At 38.9% G+C, this 21434-nt stretch overlaps 2 protein-coding genes across 13 annotated transcripts in view; one reads left to right on the forward strand and one right to left on the reverse strand.

The window, feature by feature from the left end:
* The window catches only part of ANKRD42 (ankyrin repeat domain 42), a 203194-nt gene that overhangs the window by 70878 nt on the left and 110882 nt on the right, over positions 1-21434 (forward strand). For 6 of the 7 annotated variants that reach the window (XM_073019884.1, XM_073019883.1, XM_073019880.1 and 3 more), the window contains one exon: positions 4560-4642. In XM_073019884.1, the coding sequence (XP_072875985.1) occupies positions 4560-4642 (83 nt within the window). Of the gene's footprint in view, positions 1-4559; positions 4720-21434 lie in introns of those variants that run through there. The other variant, XM_008020334.3, reaches the window with a different exon arrangement.
* Positions 1-21434, reverse strand: part of CCDC90B (coiled-coil domain containing 90B) — a 69429-nt gene that overhangs the window by 33130 nt on the left and 14865 nt on the right. For 3 of the 6 annotated variants that reach the window (XM_008020324.3, XM_073019891.1, XM_073019889.1), the window contains one exon: positions 17560-17674. In XM_008020324.3, coding sequence (XP_008018515.2) covers positions 17560-17674 — 115 coding nt within the window. Of the gene's footprint in view, positions 1-13489; positions 13979-15592; positions 15787-17559; positions 17675-21434 lie in introns of those variants that run through there. The other 3 variants (XR_012094259.1, XR_012094258.1, XM_008020326.3) reach the window with 3 other exon arrangements.

Below are 21434 nucleotides of genomic sequence, written 5' to 3' on the forward strand. Positions count from 1 at the left end.
AACCTGTCTAGCCCCAAGTCTATGCTTTTAACACCACTTGTTACTGCTATTATAAACCCCTCACACTCCCTCTTTCTGTGCTTTTAGGAACATTTATTTTGAAACTGTTTCTTTGAAAACTTCTGATGATAGCTTTTTTTTTTTTTTTTTTTCCTGAGACGAGTCTTGCTCTGTTGCCCAGACTGGAGAGCAGTGGCGCGATCTTGGCTCACTGCAACCTCCACCTCCCAGGTTCAAGCAATTCTTTGCCTCAGCCACCCGAGTGGCTGGGAGTACAGGCGCCCACCACCACGCCTGGCTAATTTTTTTGTATTTTTAATAGAGACAGGGTTTCACTATCTTGGCCAGGCTGGTCTTGAACTCCTGACATTGTGATCCACCCACCTCCGCCTCCCAAAGTGCTGGGATTACATGTGTGAGCCACTGTGCCTGGACTGATGATAGCTTTTTAATAGGGTTAATTTACTTATGAAAACTTAAAAATTGGTAATAATTTTGTTAAAATGTTACACTATAAGTTCAAACATATATTTCAAGATATGTCTTAAATTGGAAGTTGAGATGATAAAATATAACATAGGATATCTTCATGACCTTGGGGTAGGAAAAAATGGGTAGACTGGACTTCATTAAAATAAGACTTCAGTTCATCAAAGATTATATGAACAGATTTGAAAAGGCAAGCCAAAGTGTAGAAAAACATATTTCCTTTCTCTCTGCTTCTCTTTCTTCACTCCTATCTGAAAAAGTTGTATCCAGAATATATAAAGAACTTATACAGATCAATGTGAAAAAGACAGTCCAGTAAAAAAACTGGGCAAGACTTGCATAGGCACTTCACAAAAGAAGATATCCAAGTGGGCCAGTAAACATGAACTTGTGCTCGAAATCACTGGTTATTAGAAATGTAAATTAAAACCCAAACAAGATACGAATATATACCCATCAGAATGGCAAAAATTAAAATGGATGTTACCAAATGTTGGTGAGGATGTGGAACAACTGGAGATTTTATATACCAATGGTGGCAGTGTAAATTGGCTTTACCACTTTGGAAAATTAATTCCTAGTGGAATTAGTACATGTTTCTTTGTGTACACAGGTGGACACCAAAAAATAGATACATGAATGTTCTTGTCAGCCTTATTATATATATCTCTCAAACTAGAATCATCTAAAAATTCCCTCAACAGTAAGAATCAATACATTTTGCTATATTCATTCAATGGAATATTATATAGCAATGAAAATGTATGAATTACTACTCTACAAATCACTACGAATGAATTTCACAAACACTATGCTGACTAAAAGAAAGCAGTATGAAAGAGTACATACTGTATGATTCCATGTAGTCCACAAATCGGTAAGATAAGTCAGTAGTGCCTAGGAAGGGGCAAATGGAGGCTTCTGGGATGCTGGTAATGTCCAATCTCTTGATCTCAGTCATGGTCACAAAATGCATCAAGCTGTACCTTTTTTTCCTTTGTGCTCTTTGATATATATATAGTACTTAAAACATTAAATTTAAACTAATGTTTTAAGTATTTTATATATATATATTTAAATATATACTTAAATAAAATGTAATAGCTTTGGCAGAGCTGTCTGTCCACAGAGAGATTTATGTAGCACTGAACTCATAGCTTCTGTCTCCAGAACCAGTATTATTCAGGAAGTCCTTGATCTACAGCTTTGGGCCATGTTTGCTAATCAAGAATGGCTAACCGGGAACTGGCAATATTCCACGGTTACCTTCCATGTTTCACTTAACCTTATTTTCTACCTACAAAGGTCTGGAACAAGGTTGAACTTTGATATGGTTTCTGCTGGGCTTTTCTCTGACCTATGACATCCTAGCTTATGTACCTAGAGTGGCCCATGGAGTAATTTGAGGATTTCAGGGAGTTTATCCACATTTAACTCTTGGCTTGGGGAAGTTCTAAAAGTTTGTGATTTGCCTTTCTTTCTCTTTGTTTATACCCTACTTTTTTGGGGAAGAAGGGTTGGTTTTGACACTGTTAAGAGTCTGTACTGGTAAGCAAGAAGGTGGAATTCTCTTATAGTTTCATATGCTGTCTAGAATTTTCAGAGTGCATAGACTTTTTGAAAAATAAGAATTCCATATATCCCAGCAATAACTGGTAGAGCCACAAAGTCAACAGTTTTATGTGTAGAATTTTAATCTGTTCGACAAACCTGTTAATTCTTTCAGGGTAAAAAAAAAATATACATTTTCACCACAAGAATTTTTGTCTAATTTTGTTGTAGTAATAGATTGCATTTACATTTAGAATTGCTTTTGGTGCTTAAGCATTATGATGCATGTATTTAGTATCTTAATATATAGTTCTGTTGAGTTTAGGAGAAAACATGTATTAGGGAGAAATATACTTCTTGGCTATAATGTAAGATAAAGAAACGAGTAATCTTGGTGAAAAATGTTCTCCAAATGCAGAAGCTTTTAGAAATTTGGAGATATGGAACCTTCAGTGAACAATTATGGAAGGCCTGTTGAATGCTAAGCACATATTTTCTTTTGAAGTAGTTGTATTTTAAGACTTGGTTTGATAGAACAAGTTACATATTTGGTGTTAGGGACTTTGTTATTTAACCACTGTTTCTAGAAAATTTGGAATGCTTAAGGTCTCTTCTAATATATAAAAGGTAAAGAAAAATAAGTATTACTGTCTTTGGAACTCTTTAATTAATTTTTTTGAGACAGAGTCTCACTCTGTGCCCTGGCTGGCATTCAGGGTCATGATCTCAGCTCACTGCAGCCTCCACTTCCCAGGCTTAAGCAATCCTCCAACCTCAGCCTCGTGAGTAGCTGGGACTACAGGCATGAGCCACCATGCCCAGCTAAATTTTTTCTGTATTTTTTGTAGAGAGGGGGGATTGTTGTCCAGGTTGGTCTCAAACTCCTGAGCTCAAAGCGATCTGCCCACGACAGCCTCCTAAAGCGCTGGGATTACAGATGTGAGCCACCATACCCTGCCTGTTTCTGGAAGTCATAACTCTTATTAAAGCACTGGAAAATTGGCTATATCTGACAAGTAGCCACCTCTTCCCCCTAAATTTTCTATATTCTTTCTCTAATTCCATCTAGTTAGATTAGGTTAAACTCCTGCCCCACCTGAGTGTTTTTCTTTTTTCTTTTGAGACAGGGTCTTGCTCTGTCGCCCAAGCTGGAGTGCAGTGGCACAATCTCGGCTCACTGCAACCTCTGTCTCCTGGGTTCAAGTGATTCTTATGCCTCAGCCTCCTGAGCAGCTGGGACTACAGGCATGCATCACCAAGCCCAGCTAATTTTTGTATTTTTAATGGAGATAGGGTTGGCTAGGCTAGTCTTGAACTCCTGACCTCAAGTGATCTGCCTGCCTTGGCCTCCCAAAGTGCTGGGATTATAGTCGTGAGCCACCGCACCTGGCCTCATCTTTAAAATACTGGTAATGCTACTCACTACACTCTATTTTTTATGTATAGTACGAAGAACCGTTGTATCATATGCTAAGTCCCAATCAAAGGTTTGTTATTTTTCTTCAGACTAGCCGCTAAGCTTTTTTTCTAAGAGAAGAGACCATCTGTATTGCCCTATGCCCACAAACACCTGGCCACTATAAGAGAAAGCTAGTAGTTTATCCTACTCTCAAGTTTGCAGCTGAGGGATATGGGAGGGACCAGATGCATGGTTGTTTTTCCAGGCGGTGTTGGATAATGGCAGCTTACTTCCATGTTCACACACTATTGAGTTAAACTAACTGGACTCATTAGAAAAGGTGTGGGCAGGAACACCCTGGAGAACTAACTCCAGCCATGGGCTCTCCCCAGGGACATGGTCCTTGTGCTGTTCTTGGAGCGTCTGTTTTCAGAGCTGTCCTGCCTAACTAGATGCAGAGCATTTTTGATTGGAAGAATTACTCAAAGATAATTAACGTCTAGTGACCACTCATTTTGTTTCCAGCCCTGCTTGCTCCTTACCATAGTATTTATTGATTCTTCCGTGCTGGGTCTTAAGAATACCAAGATGGACAAGAAATATTCAGAAACAGTGAGACCAGGAGACCAGGCAAAGTGCACAATGAGACTAGAGCAGTAGAGGGATCCAGTACAAAAACAAAAGAGGGAATGGGGAAGCTAGGGAATGATTCGCAGCACTATGGGACTGGCAAAAGAATCCAGAAGATGACATACTAACACTTTCGGTTACCAATATCTTGTTAAATATTAGTGTCTGGGGATCTTTAGGTAGAGATAAAACTGAATGAGATAACACTGAAAATTGGCTATATCTGACAAGTAGCCACCTCTTACCCATTAAATTTTCTGTATTCTTTCTCTAGTTCTTAAGTTGCCTCCTAGTCATACGATTCAGCACAATATAATACACTGGTACTTCAGATTTGGGAATTTATTCACATAAAATCCTAAAAGAAATTTAATCAGAGTTGAAAATACTAGCATGGTTAATTTTTTTTCTTTTGAATAGGCCATGTAGAAAGACGAAAATGTGTGCTAGCATGAAAATTGTATTTGACCCTCTTTTCCTTTGTTTATAGGAAGACAGCACTTCTTGTGAGTCAAACAAAGAGAAGAGGCGAGTAAAAAAAAAGGTTTCTTCTGGAGGAGTGTTTGTGAGAAGGTACTAATCAGTGAAATGACTAAATTAACCTGCTAGATTTTTCTCTTTCATTAAAAAAATTGATATAAATGTAAGTCTATACAAACTCTCTCAGAATTACTCTGATATGCTTCTATTCCAATTCTGAAGGCAGAAATGTTAAAGAGATTTAGAGATTTTTTAAGTGACATGGACTCAGTTGTACACCTTCTCCCGATATTATTCTTACATAACTCTACACAGGCAAGACAAGAGATTTATGAGTAATTAATTTTACAAGTATTTACATAAGCTTTAAAATAGCTGGTATAGTAATCAAAAGAAATCTAGTTATAGTTCACTTTTTTTTTAAATTTATACTTTAAGTTCTAGGATACATGTGCATAACGTGCAGGTTTGTTACATATGGATATATGTGCCATGTTGGTGTGCTGCACCTATTAACTCGTCATTTACATTAGGTATATCTCCTAATGCTATCCCTCCCCACTACCCCTCCCCCATGACAGGCCCTGGTGTGTGATGTTCCCCACCCTGTGTCCAAGTGTTCTCATTGTTCAATTCCCACCTATGAGTGAGAACATGTGGTGTTAGGTTTTCTGTTCTTGCGATAGTTTGCCGAGATTGATGGTTTCCAGCTGCATCTGTGTTCCTACAAAGGACATAAACTCATCCTTTTTTATGGCTGCATAGTATTCCATGGTGTGTATGTGCCACATTTTCTAAAACCAGTCTGTCACTGATGGACATTTGGGTTGGTTCCAAGACTTTGCTATTGTGAATAGTGCCACAATAACCATACGTGTGCATGTGTCTTTATAGCAGCATGATTTATAATCCTTTGGGTATATACCCAGTTATGGGATGGCTGGGTCAAATGGTATTTCTAGTTCTAGATCCTTGAGGACTCGCCACACTGTCTTCCACAATGGTTGAACTAGTTTACAGTCCCACCAACAGTGTAAAAGTGTTCCTGTTTCTCCACATCTTCTCCAGCACCTGTTGTTTCCTGACTTTTTAATGATCGCCATTCTAACTAGGTGTGAGATGGTATCTCACTGTGGTTTTGATTTGCATTTCTCTGGTGGCTAGTGATGATGAGCATTTTTTTCATGTGTCTATTGGGTACATAAATGTCTTCTTTTGAGACATGTCTGTTCATGTCCTTTGCCCACTTTTTGATGGGGTTGTTCTTTTCTTGTAAATTTGTTTGAATTCTTTGTAGGTTCTGGATATTAGCCCTTTGTCAGATGGGTAGATTGCAAAACTTTTCTCCCATTGTGTAGGTTGCCTGTTCACTCTGATGGTAGTTTCTTTTGCTGTGCAGAAGCTCTTGTTTAATTAGATCCCATTTGTCAATTTTGGCTTTTGTTGCCATTGCTTTTGGTGTTTTAGACATGAAGTTCTTGCCCATGCCATGTCCTAAATGGTATTGCCTAGGTTTTCTTCTAGGGTTTTTATGGTTTTAGGTCTAATATTTAACTCGGTAATCCATCTTGAATTGATTTTTGTATAAGGTGTAAGAAAGGGATCCAGTTTCAGCTTTCTACGTAGGGCTAGCCAGTTTTCCCAGCACCATTTATTAAATAGGGAATCCTTTCCCCATTTCTTGTTTTTGTCAGATTTGTCGAAGATCAGATGGTTATACATGTGTGGTATTATTTCTGAGGGCTCTGTTCAGTTCCATTGGTCTACATCTCTCTTTTGATACCAGTACCATGCTGTTTTGGTTACTGTAGCCTTGTAGTATAGTTTGAAGTCAGGTAGTGTGATGCCTCCAGCTTTGTTCTTTTGGCTTAGGATTGTTTTGGCAATGCGGGCTCTTTTCTGGTTCCATATGAACTTGAAAGTAGTTTTTTCGAATTCTGTGAAGAAAGTCATTGGTAGCTTAATGGGGATGGCATTGAATCTATTAATTACCTTGGGCAGTATGGCCATTTTCATGATATTGATTTTTCCTGTTCATGAGCATGGAATATTCTTCCATTTGTTTGTTTCCTCTTTTATTCCATTGAGCAGTGGTTTGTAGTTCTCCTTGAAGAGGTCCTTCACATCCCTTTAAGTTGGATTCCTAGGTATTTTATTCTCTTTGAAGCAATTGTGAATGGGAGTTCACTCATGATTTGACTCTCTTTTTGTCTGTTAATGGTGTATAAGAATGCTTGTGATTTTTGCACATTGATTTTGAATCCAGAGACTTTGCTGAAGTTGCCTATCAGCATAAGGAGATTTTGGGCTGAGACGATGGGGTTTTCTTAATATACAATCTTGTCATCTGCAAAAAGGGACAATTTGACTTCCTCTTTTCCTAATTAAATACTCTTTATTTATTTCTCCTGCCTGATTGACCTCGCCAGAACTTCCCACACTATGTTGAATAGGAGTGGAGAGAGAGGGCATCCCTGTCTTGTGCCAGTTTTCAAATGGAATGTTTCCAGTTTTTGCCCATTCAGTACGATATTGGCTGTGGGTTTGTCATAAATAGCTCTTTATTTTGAGATACGGCCCATCAATACCTAGTTTATTGAGAGTTTTTGGCATGAAGGGCTGTTGAATTTTGTCAAAGGCCTTTTCTGCATCTGTTGAGATAATCACGTAGTTTTTGTTTTTGGTTCTGTTTATGTGATGGATTACGTTTATTGATTTGCGTATGTTGAACCACCCTTGCATCCCAGGGATGAAGCCGACATAATGGTGGTGGATAAGCTTTTTGATGTGCTGCTGGATTCAGTTTGCCAGTATTTTATTGAAGATTTTCGCATCAATGTTCATCACAGATACTGCTCTAAAATTCTTTTTTTGTTGTGTCTCTGCCAGGCTTTGGTATCAGGATGATGTCAGTCTCATAAAATGAGTTAGGGGGGATTCCCTCTTTTTCTGTTGATTGGAATAGTTTCAGAAGGAAACTATTTTGTACAGCTCCTCTTTGTGCCTCTGGTAGAATTCAGCTGTGAATCTGTCTGGTCCTGGACTTTTTTTGGTTGGTCGGCCATTAATTATTGCCTTAATTTCAGAGCTTCTTATTGGTCTATTCAGGGATTCAACTTCTTCCTGGTTTAGACTTGGGAGGGTGTATGTGTCCAGGAATTTATCTATTTCTTTAGGTTTTCTAGTTTATTTGCATAGAGGTGTTTATAGTATTCTCTGATGGTAGTTTGTATTTCTGTGGGGCTGGTGGTGATATCCCCTTTATCATTTTTTATTGCGTCTATTTGATTCTTCTTTCTTTTCTTCTTTATTAGTCTTGCCAGCAGTCTATCAATTTTGTTGATCTTTTCAAAAAACCAGCTCCTGGATTCATTGATTTTTTGAAGGGTTTTTTGTGTCTCTATCTCTTTCAGTTCTGCTCTGATCTTAGTTATTTCTTGCCTTCTGCTGGCTTTTGAATGTATTTGCTCTTGCTTCTCTAGTTCTTTCAATTGTGATGTTAGGGTGTCAATTTTAGATCTTTCCTGCTTTCTCCTGTGGGCATTTAGTGCTATAAATTTCCCTCTATACATTGCTTTAAATGTGTCCCAGAGATTTTGGTATGTTGTATCTTTGTTCTCATTGGTTTCAAAGAACATCTTTATTTCTACCTTCACTTCATTATGTACCCAGTAGTCATTCAGGAGCAGGTTGTTCAGTTTCCATGTAGTTGAGTGGTTTTGAGTGAGTTTCTTAATCCTGAGTTCTAGTTTGATTGCAGTGTGGTCTGAGAGACAGTTTGTTATAATTTCTGTTTACATTTGCTGAGGAATGCTTTACTTCTAACTATGTGGTCAATTTTGGAATAAGTGTGATGTGGTGCTGAGAAGAATGTATATTCTATTGATTTGGGGTGGAGAACTCTGTAGATATCTATTAGGTCCGCTTGGTGCAGAGCTGAGTTGAACTCCTGGATATCGTTGTTAACTTGCTGTCTCATTGATCTGTCTAATGTTGACAGTGGGGTGTCAAAGTCTCCCATTATTATTGTGTGGGAGTCTAAGTCTCTTTGTAAGTCTCTAAGGACTTGCTTTATGAATCTGGGTGCTCCTGTATTGGGTGCATATATATTTAGGTTAGCTCTTCTTGTTGAATTGATTCCTTTACCATTATGTAGTGGCCTTCTTTTTCTCTTCTGATCTTTGTTGGTTTAAAGTCTGTTTTATCAGAGACTAGGATTGCAACCCCTGCCTTTTTTTGTTTTCCATTTGCTTGGTAGATTTCCTTTTATCCCTTTATTTTGAGCCTATGTGTGTCTCTGCACGTGAGATGGGTCTCCTGAATACAGCAAACTGATGAGTCTTGACTCTTTATCCAATTTGCCAGTCTGTATCTCTTTTAATTAGAGCATTTAGCCCATTTACATTTAAGGTTAATATTGTTATGTGTGAATCTGATCCTGTCATTATGATGTTAGCTGGTTATTTTGCTTGTTATTTGATGCAGTTTCTTCCTAGCCTCGATGGTCTTTACATTTTGTCATGTTTTTGCACTGGCTGGTACCGGTTGTTCCTTTCCATGTTTAGTGTTTCCTTCAGGAGCTCTTGTAGGGCAGGCCTGGTGGTGACAAAATCTCTCAGCATTTGCTTGTCTGTAAAGGATTTTATTTCTCCTTCACTTATGAAACTTAGTTTGGCTGGATATGAAATTCTGGGTTGAAAATTCTTTTCTTTAAGAATGTTGAATATTGGCCCACCACTCTCTTCTGGCTTGTAGTTTCTGCCGAGAGATCCACTGTTAGTCTGATGGGCTTCCCTTTGTGGGTAACCTGACCTTTCTCTCTGGCTGCCCTTAACATTTTTTCCTTCATTTCAACTTTGGTGAATCTGACAATTATGTGTCTTGGAGTTGCTCTTCTTGAGGAATATCTTTGTGGTGTTCTGTATTTCTTGAATTTGAATGTTGGCCTGCCTTGCTAGGTTGGGGAAGTTTTCGTGGATAATATCCTGAAGAGTGTTTTCCAACTTGGTTCCATTCTCCCTGTCACTTTCAGTTACACCAGTCAGACGCAGATTTGGTCTTTCAGATAGTCCCATGTTTCTTGGAGGCTTTGTTCGTTTATTTTTACTCTTTCGTTTTATTTTTTATGTTTGTTTATTTATATTTTTATTTTTATTCTTTGTTTTATTTTTACTTCTTGCTTCACTTCATTCATTTGATCTTCAATCACTGATACTCTTTCTTCCAGTTGATTGAATCGGTTAATGAAGCTTGTGCTTTTGTCACGTAGTTCTTGTGCCATGCTCTATCAGGTCATTTAAGGACTTCTCTACATTGTTTAATTAGCCATTCGTCTAAGTTTTTCAAGGTTTTTAGCTTCTTTGCGATCGGTTTGAATCTCCTCCTCCTTTAGCTCGGAGAAGTTTGATCATCTGAAGCCTTCTTCTCTCAACTCATCAAAGTCATTCTCCATCCAGCTTTGTTCTGTTGCTGGCGAGGAGCTGCATTCCTTTGAAGGGGGTGAGGCGCTCTGATTTTTAGAATTTTCAGCTTTTCTGCTCTGTTTTTTCCCCATCTTTGTGGTTTTATCTACCTTTGGTCTTTGATGATGGTGATGTACAGATGGGGTTTTGGTGTGGATGTCCTTTCTGTTTGTTAGTTTTCATTCTAACAGTCAGGACCCTCAGCTGCAGGTCTGTTGGAGTTTGCTGGAGGTCCAGTCCAGACCCTGTTTGCCTGGGTATTGGCAGCGTAGGCTGCAGAAGAGTGAATACTGCTGAACAGCAAGTGTTGCTGCCTCATCGTTCCTCTGGAAGCTTCGGCTCAGAGGGGTACCCGGCCGTGTGAGGTGTCAGTTTGCCCTACTCGGGGGTGCCTTTCAGTTAGGCTACTTGGGGTCAGGGACCCACTTGAGGAGGCAGTCTGTCCTTTCTCAGATCTCAAACTCCATGCTGGGAGAACTACTACTTTCTTCAAAGCTGTCAGACAGGGACATTTAAATCTGGAGAGGTTTCTGCTGCCTTTTGTTTGGCTGTGCCTTGTCCCTGGCTATGGCTTATCTCCAGAGTCTACACTTGGCTGGAGTCTACAGAGGCATGCAGGCCCCCTTGAACTGTGGTGGGCTCCATCCTTTTCGAGCTTCCTGGCCACTTTGTTTACCTACTCAAGCCTCAGCAATGGCGGGCATCCCTCCTTCAGCCTTACTGCCACCCTGCAGTTAGATCTCAGACTGCTGTGCTAGCAATAAGGGAGGCTCCATGGGTGTGGGACCCTCCCAGCCAGGTGTGGGATATAATCTCCTGGTGTGCCGTTTGCTCAAACCCTTGGAAAAGCACAGTATTAGGGTGGGAGTGACCCAATTTTCCAGGTGCTGTGTGTCATGGTTTCCCTTGGCTAGGAAAGGGAATTCCCTTACCCCTTGCACTTCCTGGGTGAGGTGATGCCTCGCCCTGCTTTGGCTCTCGCTCGGTGGGCTGCACCCTCTGTCCTGCACCCACTGTCTGACACGCCCCAGTGAGATGAACCCGGTACCTCAGTTGGAAATGCAGAAATCACCTGTCTTCTGTGTCGCTCATGCTGGGAGCTGTAGCCTGGAGCTGTTCCTATTCAGTCATCTTCTATTTCTTTCACCTTCTAGAGAGTACCCTTCACTTCTAGTGTGGGTATGTTTAAAAAAATTTTTTTTTCAAATGACATAACTGCAAGGTTTTTAAGAATACAGAGAAGAGGCAGATTGGTCAGGATAAGAAACACTTGTCTTTAGTTTTTCCTCTTTTTCCCCTTGATCTTAAAGATTAGTAGTGCTTGGCCAACTAAAAAACACCTATGGCTTTTCAGTTCAGTTCTGACTTCATTTCCCTCTTTTTTCCTACCCCCCTCTCTTTTCTCTTCTCTTCCCTCCATGAGCTAGGAAAGATTTATGACTCTCTTGGGGCCAGCTGTGTCGCTCTTGTCTCCCCCTGAAGATCTGTCACTGGTTTTGGGCTTCCGTGGCAGCAGCCATCTCACCATTCCATAGACTGCCCACCCTTTGGACCCTTGCATGTACTTCATGTGGATACTAAAGTCATTCTGACCTAATATCACCAGAAATAGTTTGCTGTGACAACAGTGCATTTGATTGCTGAAACCAGTTCAGCAGGTTAAGGGTCTGGCCCAGTAGAGCAATGCTTGAGACAGGGTAAATCTGTCCAATTCTAGAGTTCAGTGATAGGAAGCTTACTGGCCTTAAGATAAAACCCACATTCTCTTGCTGAGCACAGTAGCACACATCTGTAGTCCTAGCTACTTTGGAGGCTGAGGGTTGCTTGAGCCAAGGAGTTCATCAAGGCTAAAGATGATCATGCCTATAGTCACTGCACTCAGCCTGGCAACACATGAGACCCCTGTCTCTGCAGAGGCAGAGCCTGATCCCATAGAAGCAGAATAGAATGAATGTCTCTTCAGATAGGCTGGTCCCAAACAGGAGTGGGGAGGAAGTAGGCTAATTGCGCCTTGTTTCTTCTACTAGATTTACAATTGGGCAAGTCACTTTACCTAGGGCAGACTGGATAAGGGGATGAAGAATGATGACAATGTTATGCTACTGGAGCTTCCTTCACATGGAGGAAAGACACATTCCCTCTTAATATTTTAGAGTATTTTAAATCTTAACAGACTACTAATTTATTTACTTGCTTAATGTCTCTCTTCTTCACTAAGATTATCAATTCAATGAGAATAAAACCATGTTTATCCCTGTGCACACAGGGACTAGCATGCTGTTTGGCATATAGCAGGCAGTCATACTGGTTAATTGAACAAATGCAGTGTACTTTGTTACAGTGGACTTTAATATATACGGTCACTTATTAATTGACCCAGTAGAAATTCATGTACAATGTGCTAAGAACTCTCTTAGGCAATAGGATTGTGAGATAAAAATGAATCAGAATGCAACAGGATAATGTCAAGAGTTTTTCTTTTGAAAACAAACCAGCAGTTAGATTTTTGAGGAAAATATAGTTGGAAAGCCTCTGACTCTCTAACTCACTGGACCATATGGACCAATCTCTTGACTACTCTATGCTGCAGATTCCCTGTTTGTTTATAGCTAAACAAATGACAAGGTTATTTTGAATAACTGATTTTGTCTAACTTTTATAGCTATTACCAAGGCATCATGAAATCAAAATGTTTACTTTTTGGTCTTGTCTTCTTGATCTGGATAAAACTGAAGAACTAAGATGAAAAGGACATTTTAAAATTTATTTGAAATTACTTATGATTTACTAATAGATATTACTTTGTAAGAAAAAATATATATCTAATAACAAAACTAGAATTTAAATTTTCCTATGAGTTTCTTGAGAGTAGGTACTAGATATCAATAAATGTTTGCTGAATTTAAGTCATTAAGGAAAGCTTTGTTTTATGTAATAAATTTAAGATGGGTTAACTTAAACTAGATTAAGAAGCAGGGATAAACTGGTTTTTCAGTATCAAATATTTTAAAAATACATGTAATAATCAGAGCTCAATATTTAGCAACTCTACAGATTTCATATTAAGTGGTGTACATTTGCACTAAAGCACACATTTATTTATGAAATGGAGTCTTGCTCTGTCACCCAGGCTGGAGTGCAGTGGCGCTATCTCAGCTCACTGCAACCTCCTCCTCCCAGGTTCAAGCAATTCTCCTGCCTCACCCTCCCAAGTAGCTGGGATTACAGGCGTGCACCACCACATCTGGCCAATTTTTGTATTTTCAGTAGAGACAGGGTTTCACCATGTTGGCCAGGCTGGTCTAGAACACCTGACCTCAAGTGATCCGCCTGCCTCAGCCTCCCAAAGTGCTGAGATTACCGGTGTGAGCCACCGTGCCTGGCCTATCAATCATTTTAAAATTTATTGTTTTAGTTCATTACCAAAAAGAAATCAATCTCCAACTATATGGTAAGTCACTTTTAAAACCCACACAACTTTGCTGTAATAATCTTTTATTTTATAAAAAAAATGTAATTATGCAATGGTTATCAGGAAAGTTAATTCAGTAATAAATATGTAGGCTAGGGAATAGTTTTCAAATATTCAACCAATACCAACAAAATCCTGTATGATTTACACAATTGTTCAAGCAAACACAAGAAAACTCTGGTTCGATTTCTATGAACTATCAAAAAGGACGAAATGCTCTTCCATCTCAAACCAGGTCTGAATGACAGCTTTTCAATATACTAAAGACACACACAATAAAGACAAAATATCTCTTTCTAAAATATTCCTCTTTTAGTCCATATATACTTTGAATAATCTTGTGTAGTAAATTTTTGCTGCAACTGACAATGTTCAAAGTAAATCTCTCCTGGTTTGGTGTTCTAAGAAGCCAACAGCCATGGCAGTATGAGCATTACTACTACTTCCAGAATCTATAAAATCCCAATGCTATTGCCAGGCAAGTAAACACCGAAGCTGTGAAAAGAAGAAACTATGTTATAGGTCTTGTATTTGTATTATTTTGCAGAGCTAACGAGAATAATGTTATCTTTAAGTGAGGAGCAAAAAACAGGAAATCCAAGCAATTTTCTATCCTGTTTTTTATTCCGTAGAAAATTTAGGATGAAAGACATTCTTAAGGACAGCATTAATGCCCAATTCTTAAAAGTACCTGTATATTCAAATGTAAATTATATGTCATTTACAACATATAAACTGTATTTAAAATCATTAACATTAGCATTATTGACTACTATAAATAATTATAAGCTCTAATTTCAGATCTCATGATAAATGAAATCTTTCTTGTATTAAAAATTATGTAGTTAGGCTAGTAAAATATACATATATCTATGAGAAGAGAATTTTAATTGCCTTTTCAGTGCATTTTAAAATAATTTCTCATAATTCTTAAAAAAAATCTTAATAAAAACTCTTTAAACTCAATGAGGTAGAAGAAAAGGCAGAAGCAGCATCAGGTTTTTAAAATAGTTAATATACTACCTGTACTTTATGTTACATAATTTTGGATTAAAAAAAAATTCAGTTTTACCCAGCTTTGAGAAGGTAAGTCTTTGTGTGGCCTTTAGGGACTCCCTAGTTTCCAGTTTGTTTAAAATACCAATGAATGAATTTTAAAAACAAACAAGTTAGAGATGAAGAGAAAACTTTTATGAATAAAGACACAAGAAATTAGCCTTTCAAAGTAAAGTTATTCATAATGTATAAACCCATTTGTACACCATCCCATTTGATCCTACTATTTACTGAAACTTGGTTAATGATAAGATCATTGTCTCAGTTTTAATAAATGGGATTAGGCATCTCTAAGAAATACAGAGAAGGACATTTGAGAAGTAATAACACAAAGTTTCTAGTCTTACTGTCACTGGGCAATTATATATTCTCCCATTTGATCCTGCTACTATTTGCCACGTTTCGGGTAGTATGCTAGTACACTGAGCAATTACACAGTAACCATGAGATTGGTGGTATTATCCCTGTTGTACAGATGAGGTAATATACCCAGTTATATCGCTAGCAAATAGTGGAGGCAGGATTTAAGACTAAGTATATTTTGGCTGGGCACGGTGGCTCACGCCTGTAATCCCAGCACTTTGGGAGGCCGAGGCAGGCAGATCTCGAGGTCAGGAGATCGAGATCATCCTGGCTAACACGGTGAAACCCCGTCTCTACTAAAAATACAAAAAAAAAAATTAGCTGGGCATGGTGGCGGGCACATGTAGTCCCAGCTACTTGGGAGGCTGAGGCAGGAGAATGGCATGAACCTGGGAGGCGGAGGTTGCAGTGAGCTGAGATCGCACCACTGCATTCCAGCCTGGACAATAGAGTGAGACGCCATCTCAAAAAAAAAAAAAAAAAAAAAGACTAAGTGTACTTGACTCCAATGCCGTTTTTTTTTTCTTTTAATAAAAACACAAAAAATTTGTTATCCTTATTATATACTGTGACACCTGAAAAACTCAATCTGTCATCTATTTGAGTCACATAGTGCTATCTAAGTGGTTACATCCTCTGCTGATTCAACAGCTGATAAATTAAGTTTTAGATAACCAAATGAACACTTACTTATTGTGAGGTGGGAGGTACTTTGTTCCTTCAGTAGAGTATACAATCGTTACTGCATGTAAGTTTCTCTCTCATGTCTTGCTGCTGTTATTTCAGCTTTTATTTCTCATGGCTGTTGTTGTAGTAACTATGGAGCCATCTCCAAATTATTTAAGTTTGCTGTTTATCCTCTATACCCTGTCTAGGGAGACATTCTACATATATGTAAAATGCTTAGGTGAGCATGTGCCTGGTACATTTTAAGCACTCTGTAAACATTAGCTTTCATTATTTATCTGCCAAGAGCAAAATCTGCCACATTATTTACATAGATTAAATGGAAACTGCTATTATTCCTTGGTGGCAGTGTTCTGGAACAAAAGGTGGTGTCTGACCCAAGATGAACCATTCAGACTTCTTTCTGAGGATTTCACAAATTGGAACTAAGCAAAGAGGGCAATCTCTCCTGATTAGTTAAAAGTGGAATGATGAAAGAGTCTAGGTGCTAATGTTTCCAACTTATGGAGAAAGCTGGTATGAGAAATTGAGGCACACATTCACAGATGTAAACAGTAAGTTCTGATTCCAATTATGCTTGTAGGTAGGCTGTTTTACTTGTGCCCCTTCCATGGTTCAGCTGATGGCTGGGGGCTCCATCTTCAACCCTGCTGGCACCTCAACATCAGTGGTGACTGCCCAGAAAATGACTAAGAGTATAAACCAGCAGTTTTCTTTTAGACAGCAATTTGTTAATATCAAACATTTTAAATGTGCATATCTTTTTGACCCCAAAATTTAAATGTACATAGTAAGTTGTTATATAGAAATACTAGCATGGGGGTACAAAGATATGTGTGTGTGTGTGTGTATTTACTCAAATGTAACACATATATATGGCTGTTCAATACAGTATTGTCCTTAATAATGAAAAACTGGAGGGAGAATGCCTGTTAATAGAGGACTGGATATATAAATTGCGGCATTTTCATATAGGGAATACTGTGCTTTCTAATAAAAAGATGTCTGTGTGTATTGATGTGGAAAGAAATAGGACATTTGGTCAAATTTTAGAAGTTGTAGACTATAAAAAATACGTGATCTAATTATTTTTATAAAGTATATAAGATGTTTATATATAGAAGAAAAAGCCTAGAAAATGTTTACTACTAATAGTAAATATACATGGGGAGGGGCTTTCACTTTTACTGCTTTTGAATTCTGTGAATAGTTTATAATGAAAATACATTACTTTTTATAAAAGGAAAGAAAAAAGACAAGTAATAGTTGACTAGGGCATTCTTTCTAAATCACTGGGCTGGGCCCTGTAATTGGGTCAGGTCAAATGGTACTTGAGGAGCTCAGTATGTGACAAATAATCTAATTTTGGAGTAGTATCTGTGCTGAATCAGTTGATTTAAGGTAAGGTCATCTCCCCCTCCTCCAGGTTTTTAATGGGCTTATATCTACTTTTTTTATCTTTTTTCTCTAACCTCATTCAATCTTTATGGAAGAATATAAGCAATACAAAGAAAATTTTCATTTTGTTTTTTCACTGTGGAATACAGAGTTTATCCTTCTATCATTTTTGTGCTTGTGTTTATATATTTCTTTTATATCCACATGCTTTTTCTATTAGTAAGCTGCAGAATTGCCTGCTAAACTTATATTCTGAAGGGTAACACATCTATCTGTGAGGACGAAAGCAGCTTAACATTTAGAACTGTCCCATACTACACCCTATATGTTCCTTCCTTTGGCTGTGTCTAATTTGGAATCTACTATAATAAAAATTAGAAGTATTAAAAAACCCAATAATCCAAAAAATATCCTGAGACTAGAACCTTCTTTAAGCACTAGAGGGGACCAAGCAATAAAGGAGCCGTGTTTTATAGCTCCTCCTTTTTCTCCTGTGCCTGCTCAGTTACCTTGGTAGGTAGGAACTAACAGGAAAATGAGATGGCGGCAATTTCTTTCTCTGACAGTCTTACCTGCAAGATAACGAATTGTCTCAAGTTTGTTAGACTCCATCAGTGTTTTCAAGGAAGCAATTTCAGCGTCAATTTTATTACTGGTCTCTGAAATAATACTTTTGGTTTGAGTATCCTGTAGTAAACAAGAATAAATAAGAGAACTTAATTTTGTTCCTTTGTATTAAATGGACAAAAGCATTTACATTAGAAATGCTCACTTATACAAAAGTCTTAGTTGGGGAAACAGTAAAAGCAAAGTGGTATAAAAAAATTTTAAGCATTCCAAGATGGCCAAAAAGCAACAGCTGCGGTCTGCAGCTCTCAGCGTGATTGACACAGATGATGATGGGTGATTTCTGCATTTCCAACTGAGGTACCTGGTTCATCTCATTGGGACTGGTTGGACAGTGGGTACGGCCCACAGAGGGTGAACTGAAGGAAGACAGGGTGTTGCCTTACCCAGGAAGCGCAAAGGGTCAGGGGATTTCCCTTTCCTAGCCAAGGGAAGCCATGACAGACTACCTGGAAAAATGGGACACTCCCGCCCAAATACTGTGCTTTTCCCAAGGTCTTAGCAACCAGCAGACAAGGAGATTCTCTCCTGCGCCTTGCTCAGCAGGTCCCATTCCCACGGAGCCTTGCTCACTGCTAGCGCAACAGTCTGACATGGAACTTGTGAGGCGGCAGCCTGGCTGGAGGAGGGGTGTCCGCCATTGCTGAGGCTTGAGTAGGTAAAGCGGCTGGGGAGCTCGAACTGGGCGGAGCCCACCACAGCTCAACAAGGCCTACTGTCTCTAGATTCCACCTCTGTGGGCAGGGCATAGCTGAACAAAAGGCAGCAGATAACTTCTGCAGACTTAAATGTCTCTGACAGCTCTGAAGAGAGCAGTGGCTCTCCCAGCACTGCGTTTGAGCTCTGAGAATGCACAGACTGCCTCTTCAAGTGGGTCCCTGACCCCCGTGTAGCCTAACTGGGAGACATCTTCCAGTAGAGGTTGAAAGACACCTCATATAGGTGGCTGCCCCTCTGGGACGAAGCTTCCAGAGGAAGGATCAGGCAGCAATATTTGCTGTTCTGCAGCTGCTGCTGGTGATACCCAGGTAAACAGGGTCTGGAGTGGACCCCCAGCAAACTCCAACAGACCTGCAGCTGAGGGACCTGACTGTTAGAGGGAAAACAAACAGAAAGGAATAGCATCAGCATCAACAAAAAGGTCATCCACACCAAAACCCTATCTATAGGTCACCAACATCAAAGACCAAAGGTAGATAAAACAACAAAGATGGGAGGAAACCAGAGCAGAAAAGCTGAAAATTGTAAAAATCAGAGCGCCTCTTCTCCTCCAAAGGATTGCAGTTCCTTGCCAACAATGGAACAAAGCTGGATGGAGAATGACTTTGACGAGTTGACAGAAGCAGGCTTCAGAAGGTCGGTAATAACAAACTTCTCCAAGCTAAAGGAAGATGTTTGAACCCATCGCAAGGAAGCTAAAAACCTTGAAAAAAGATTATGAATGGCTAATTAAAATAAACAGCATAGAGAAGACCTTAAATGACCTGATGGAGCTGAAAACCATGGCACCAGAACTTTGTGATGCATGCCCAAGCTTCAATAGCCAATTTGATCAAGTGGAAGAAAGGGTATCAGTGATTGAAGATCAAATGAATGAAAAAAAGTGAGAATACAAGGTGAGAGAAAAAAGAGTAAAAAGAAATGAACAAAGCCTCCAAGAAATATGCGAGTCTGTGAAAAGACCAAATATACGTTTGATTGGTGTACCTGAAAGTGATGGGAAGAATGGAACCAAGTTGGAAAACACTCTTCAGGATATTATCCAGGAGAACTTCCCCAACCTAGCAAGGGAGGCCAACATTCAAATTCAGGAAATACAGAGAACATCACAAAGATACTCCTCGAGAAGAGCAACCCCAAGATACATAATTGTCAGATTCACAAAGGTTGAAATGAAGGAAAAAGTGTGTTAAGGGCAACCAGAAAGGAAGGTCAAGTTACGCACAAAGGGAAGCCCATCAGACTAACAGTGGATTTCTCGGCAGAAACTCTAAAAGCAAGAAGAGAGTGGGGGCCAATATTCAACATTCTTAAAGAAAAGAATTTTCAACCCAGAATTTCATATCCAGCCAAACTAAGTTTTATAAGTGAAAGAGAAATAAAATCCTTTACAGACAAGGAAATGCTGAGAGATTTTGTCACCACCAGGCCTGCCTTACAAGAGCTCCTGAAGGAAGCACTAAACATGGAAAGAAACAACCGGTACCAGCCACTGCAAAAACATGCCAAATTGTAAAAAACACTGATGCTAGGAAGAAAGGGCATCAATTAATGGGCAAAATAACCAGCTAACATCATAATGACAGGATCAAATTCACACATAACAATATTAACCTTAAATGTAAATGGACTAAATGCCCCCAATTAAAAGACACAGACTGGCAAATTGGATAGCGTCAAGACTCATCAGTATGCTGTATTCAGGAGACCGATCTCACATGCAAAGACGCACACAGACTCAAAATAAAGTGATGGAGGAATATCTACCAAGCAAATGGAAAGAAAAAAAAAGGAGGGGTTGCAATCCTAGTCTCTGATAAAACAGACTTTAAATCAACAAAGATCAAAAGAGACAAAGAAGGCCATTATTATGGTAAAGGGATCAATTCAACAAGAAGAGCTGACTATCCTAAATATATATGCACCCAATACAAGAGAACCCAGATTCATAACGCAAGTCCTTAGAGACTTAGAACAGAAATCACAACAAACTGTCTCTCAGACCACAGTGCAATCAAATCAGAACTCAGGATTAAGAAACTCACTCAAAACCGCTCAACTACATGGAAACTGAACAACCTGCTCCTGAATGACTACTGGGTACATAATGAAGTGAAGGTAGAAATAAAGATGTTCTTTGAAACCAATGAGAACAAAGATACAACATACCAAAATCTCTGGGACACATTTAAAGCAGTGTATAGAGGGAAATTTATAGCACTAAATGCCCACAGGAGAAAGCAGGAAAGATCTAAAATTGACACCCTAACATCACAATTGAAAGAACTAGAGAAGCAAGAGCAAATACATTCAAAAGCCAGCAGAAGGCAAGAAATAACTAAGATCAGAGCAGAACTGAAGGAGATAGAGACACAAAAAACCCTTCAAAAAATCAATGAATCCAGGAGCTGGTTTTTTGAAGAGATCAACAAAATTGATAGACTGCTGGCAAGACTAATAAAGAAGAAAAGAAAGAAGAATCAAATAGACGCAATAAAAAATGATAAAGGGGATATCACCACCAGCCCCACAGAAATACAAACTACCATCAGAGAATACTATAAACACCTCTATGCAAATAAACTAGAAAACCTAAAGAAATAGATAAATTCCTGGACACATACACCCTCCCAAGTCTAAACCAGGAAGAAGTTGAATCCCTGAATAGACCAATAAGAAGCTCTGAAATTAAGGCAATAATTAATGGCCGACCAACCAAAAAAAGTCCAGGACCAGACAGATTCACAGCTGAATTCTACCAGAGGCACAAAGAGGAGCTGTACAAAATAGTTTCCTTCTGAAACTATTCCAATCAACAGAAAAAGGGAATCCCCCCTAACTCATTTTATGAGACTGACATCATCCTGATACCAAAGCCTGGCAGAGACACAACAAAAAAAGAATTTTAGAGCAGTATCTGTGATGAACATTGATGCGAAAATCTTCAATAAAATACTGGCAAACTGAATCCAGCAGCACATCAAAAAGCTTATCCACCACCATTATGTCGGCTTCATCCCTGGGATGCAAGGGTGGTTCAACATACGCAAATCAATAAACGTAATCCATCACATAAACAGAACCAAAAACAAAAACTACG

This window comes from Chlorocebus sabaeus, chromosome 1, assembly GCF_047675955.1.
Source record: "Chlorocebus sabaeus isolate Y175 chromosome 1, mChlSab1.0.hap1, whole genome shotgun sequence".
Taxonomy (NCBI): domain Eukaryota; kingdom Metazoa; phylum Chordata; class Mammalia; order Primates; family Cercopithecidae; genus Chlorocebus; species Chlorocebus sabaeus.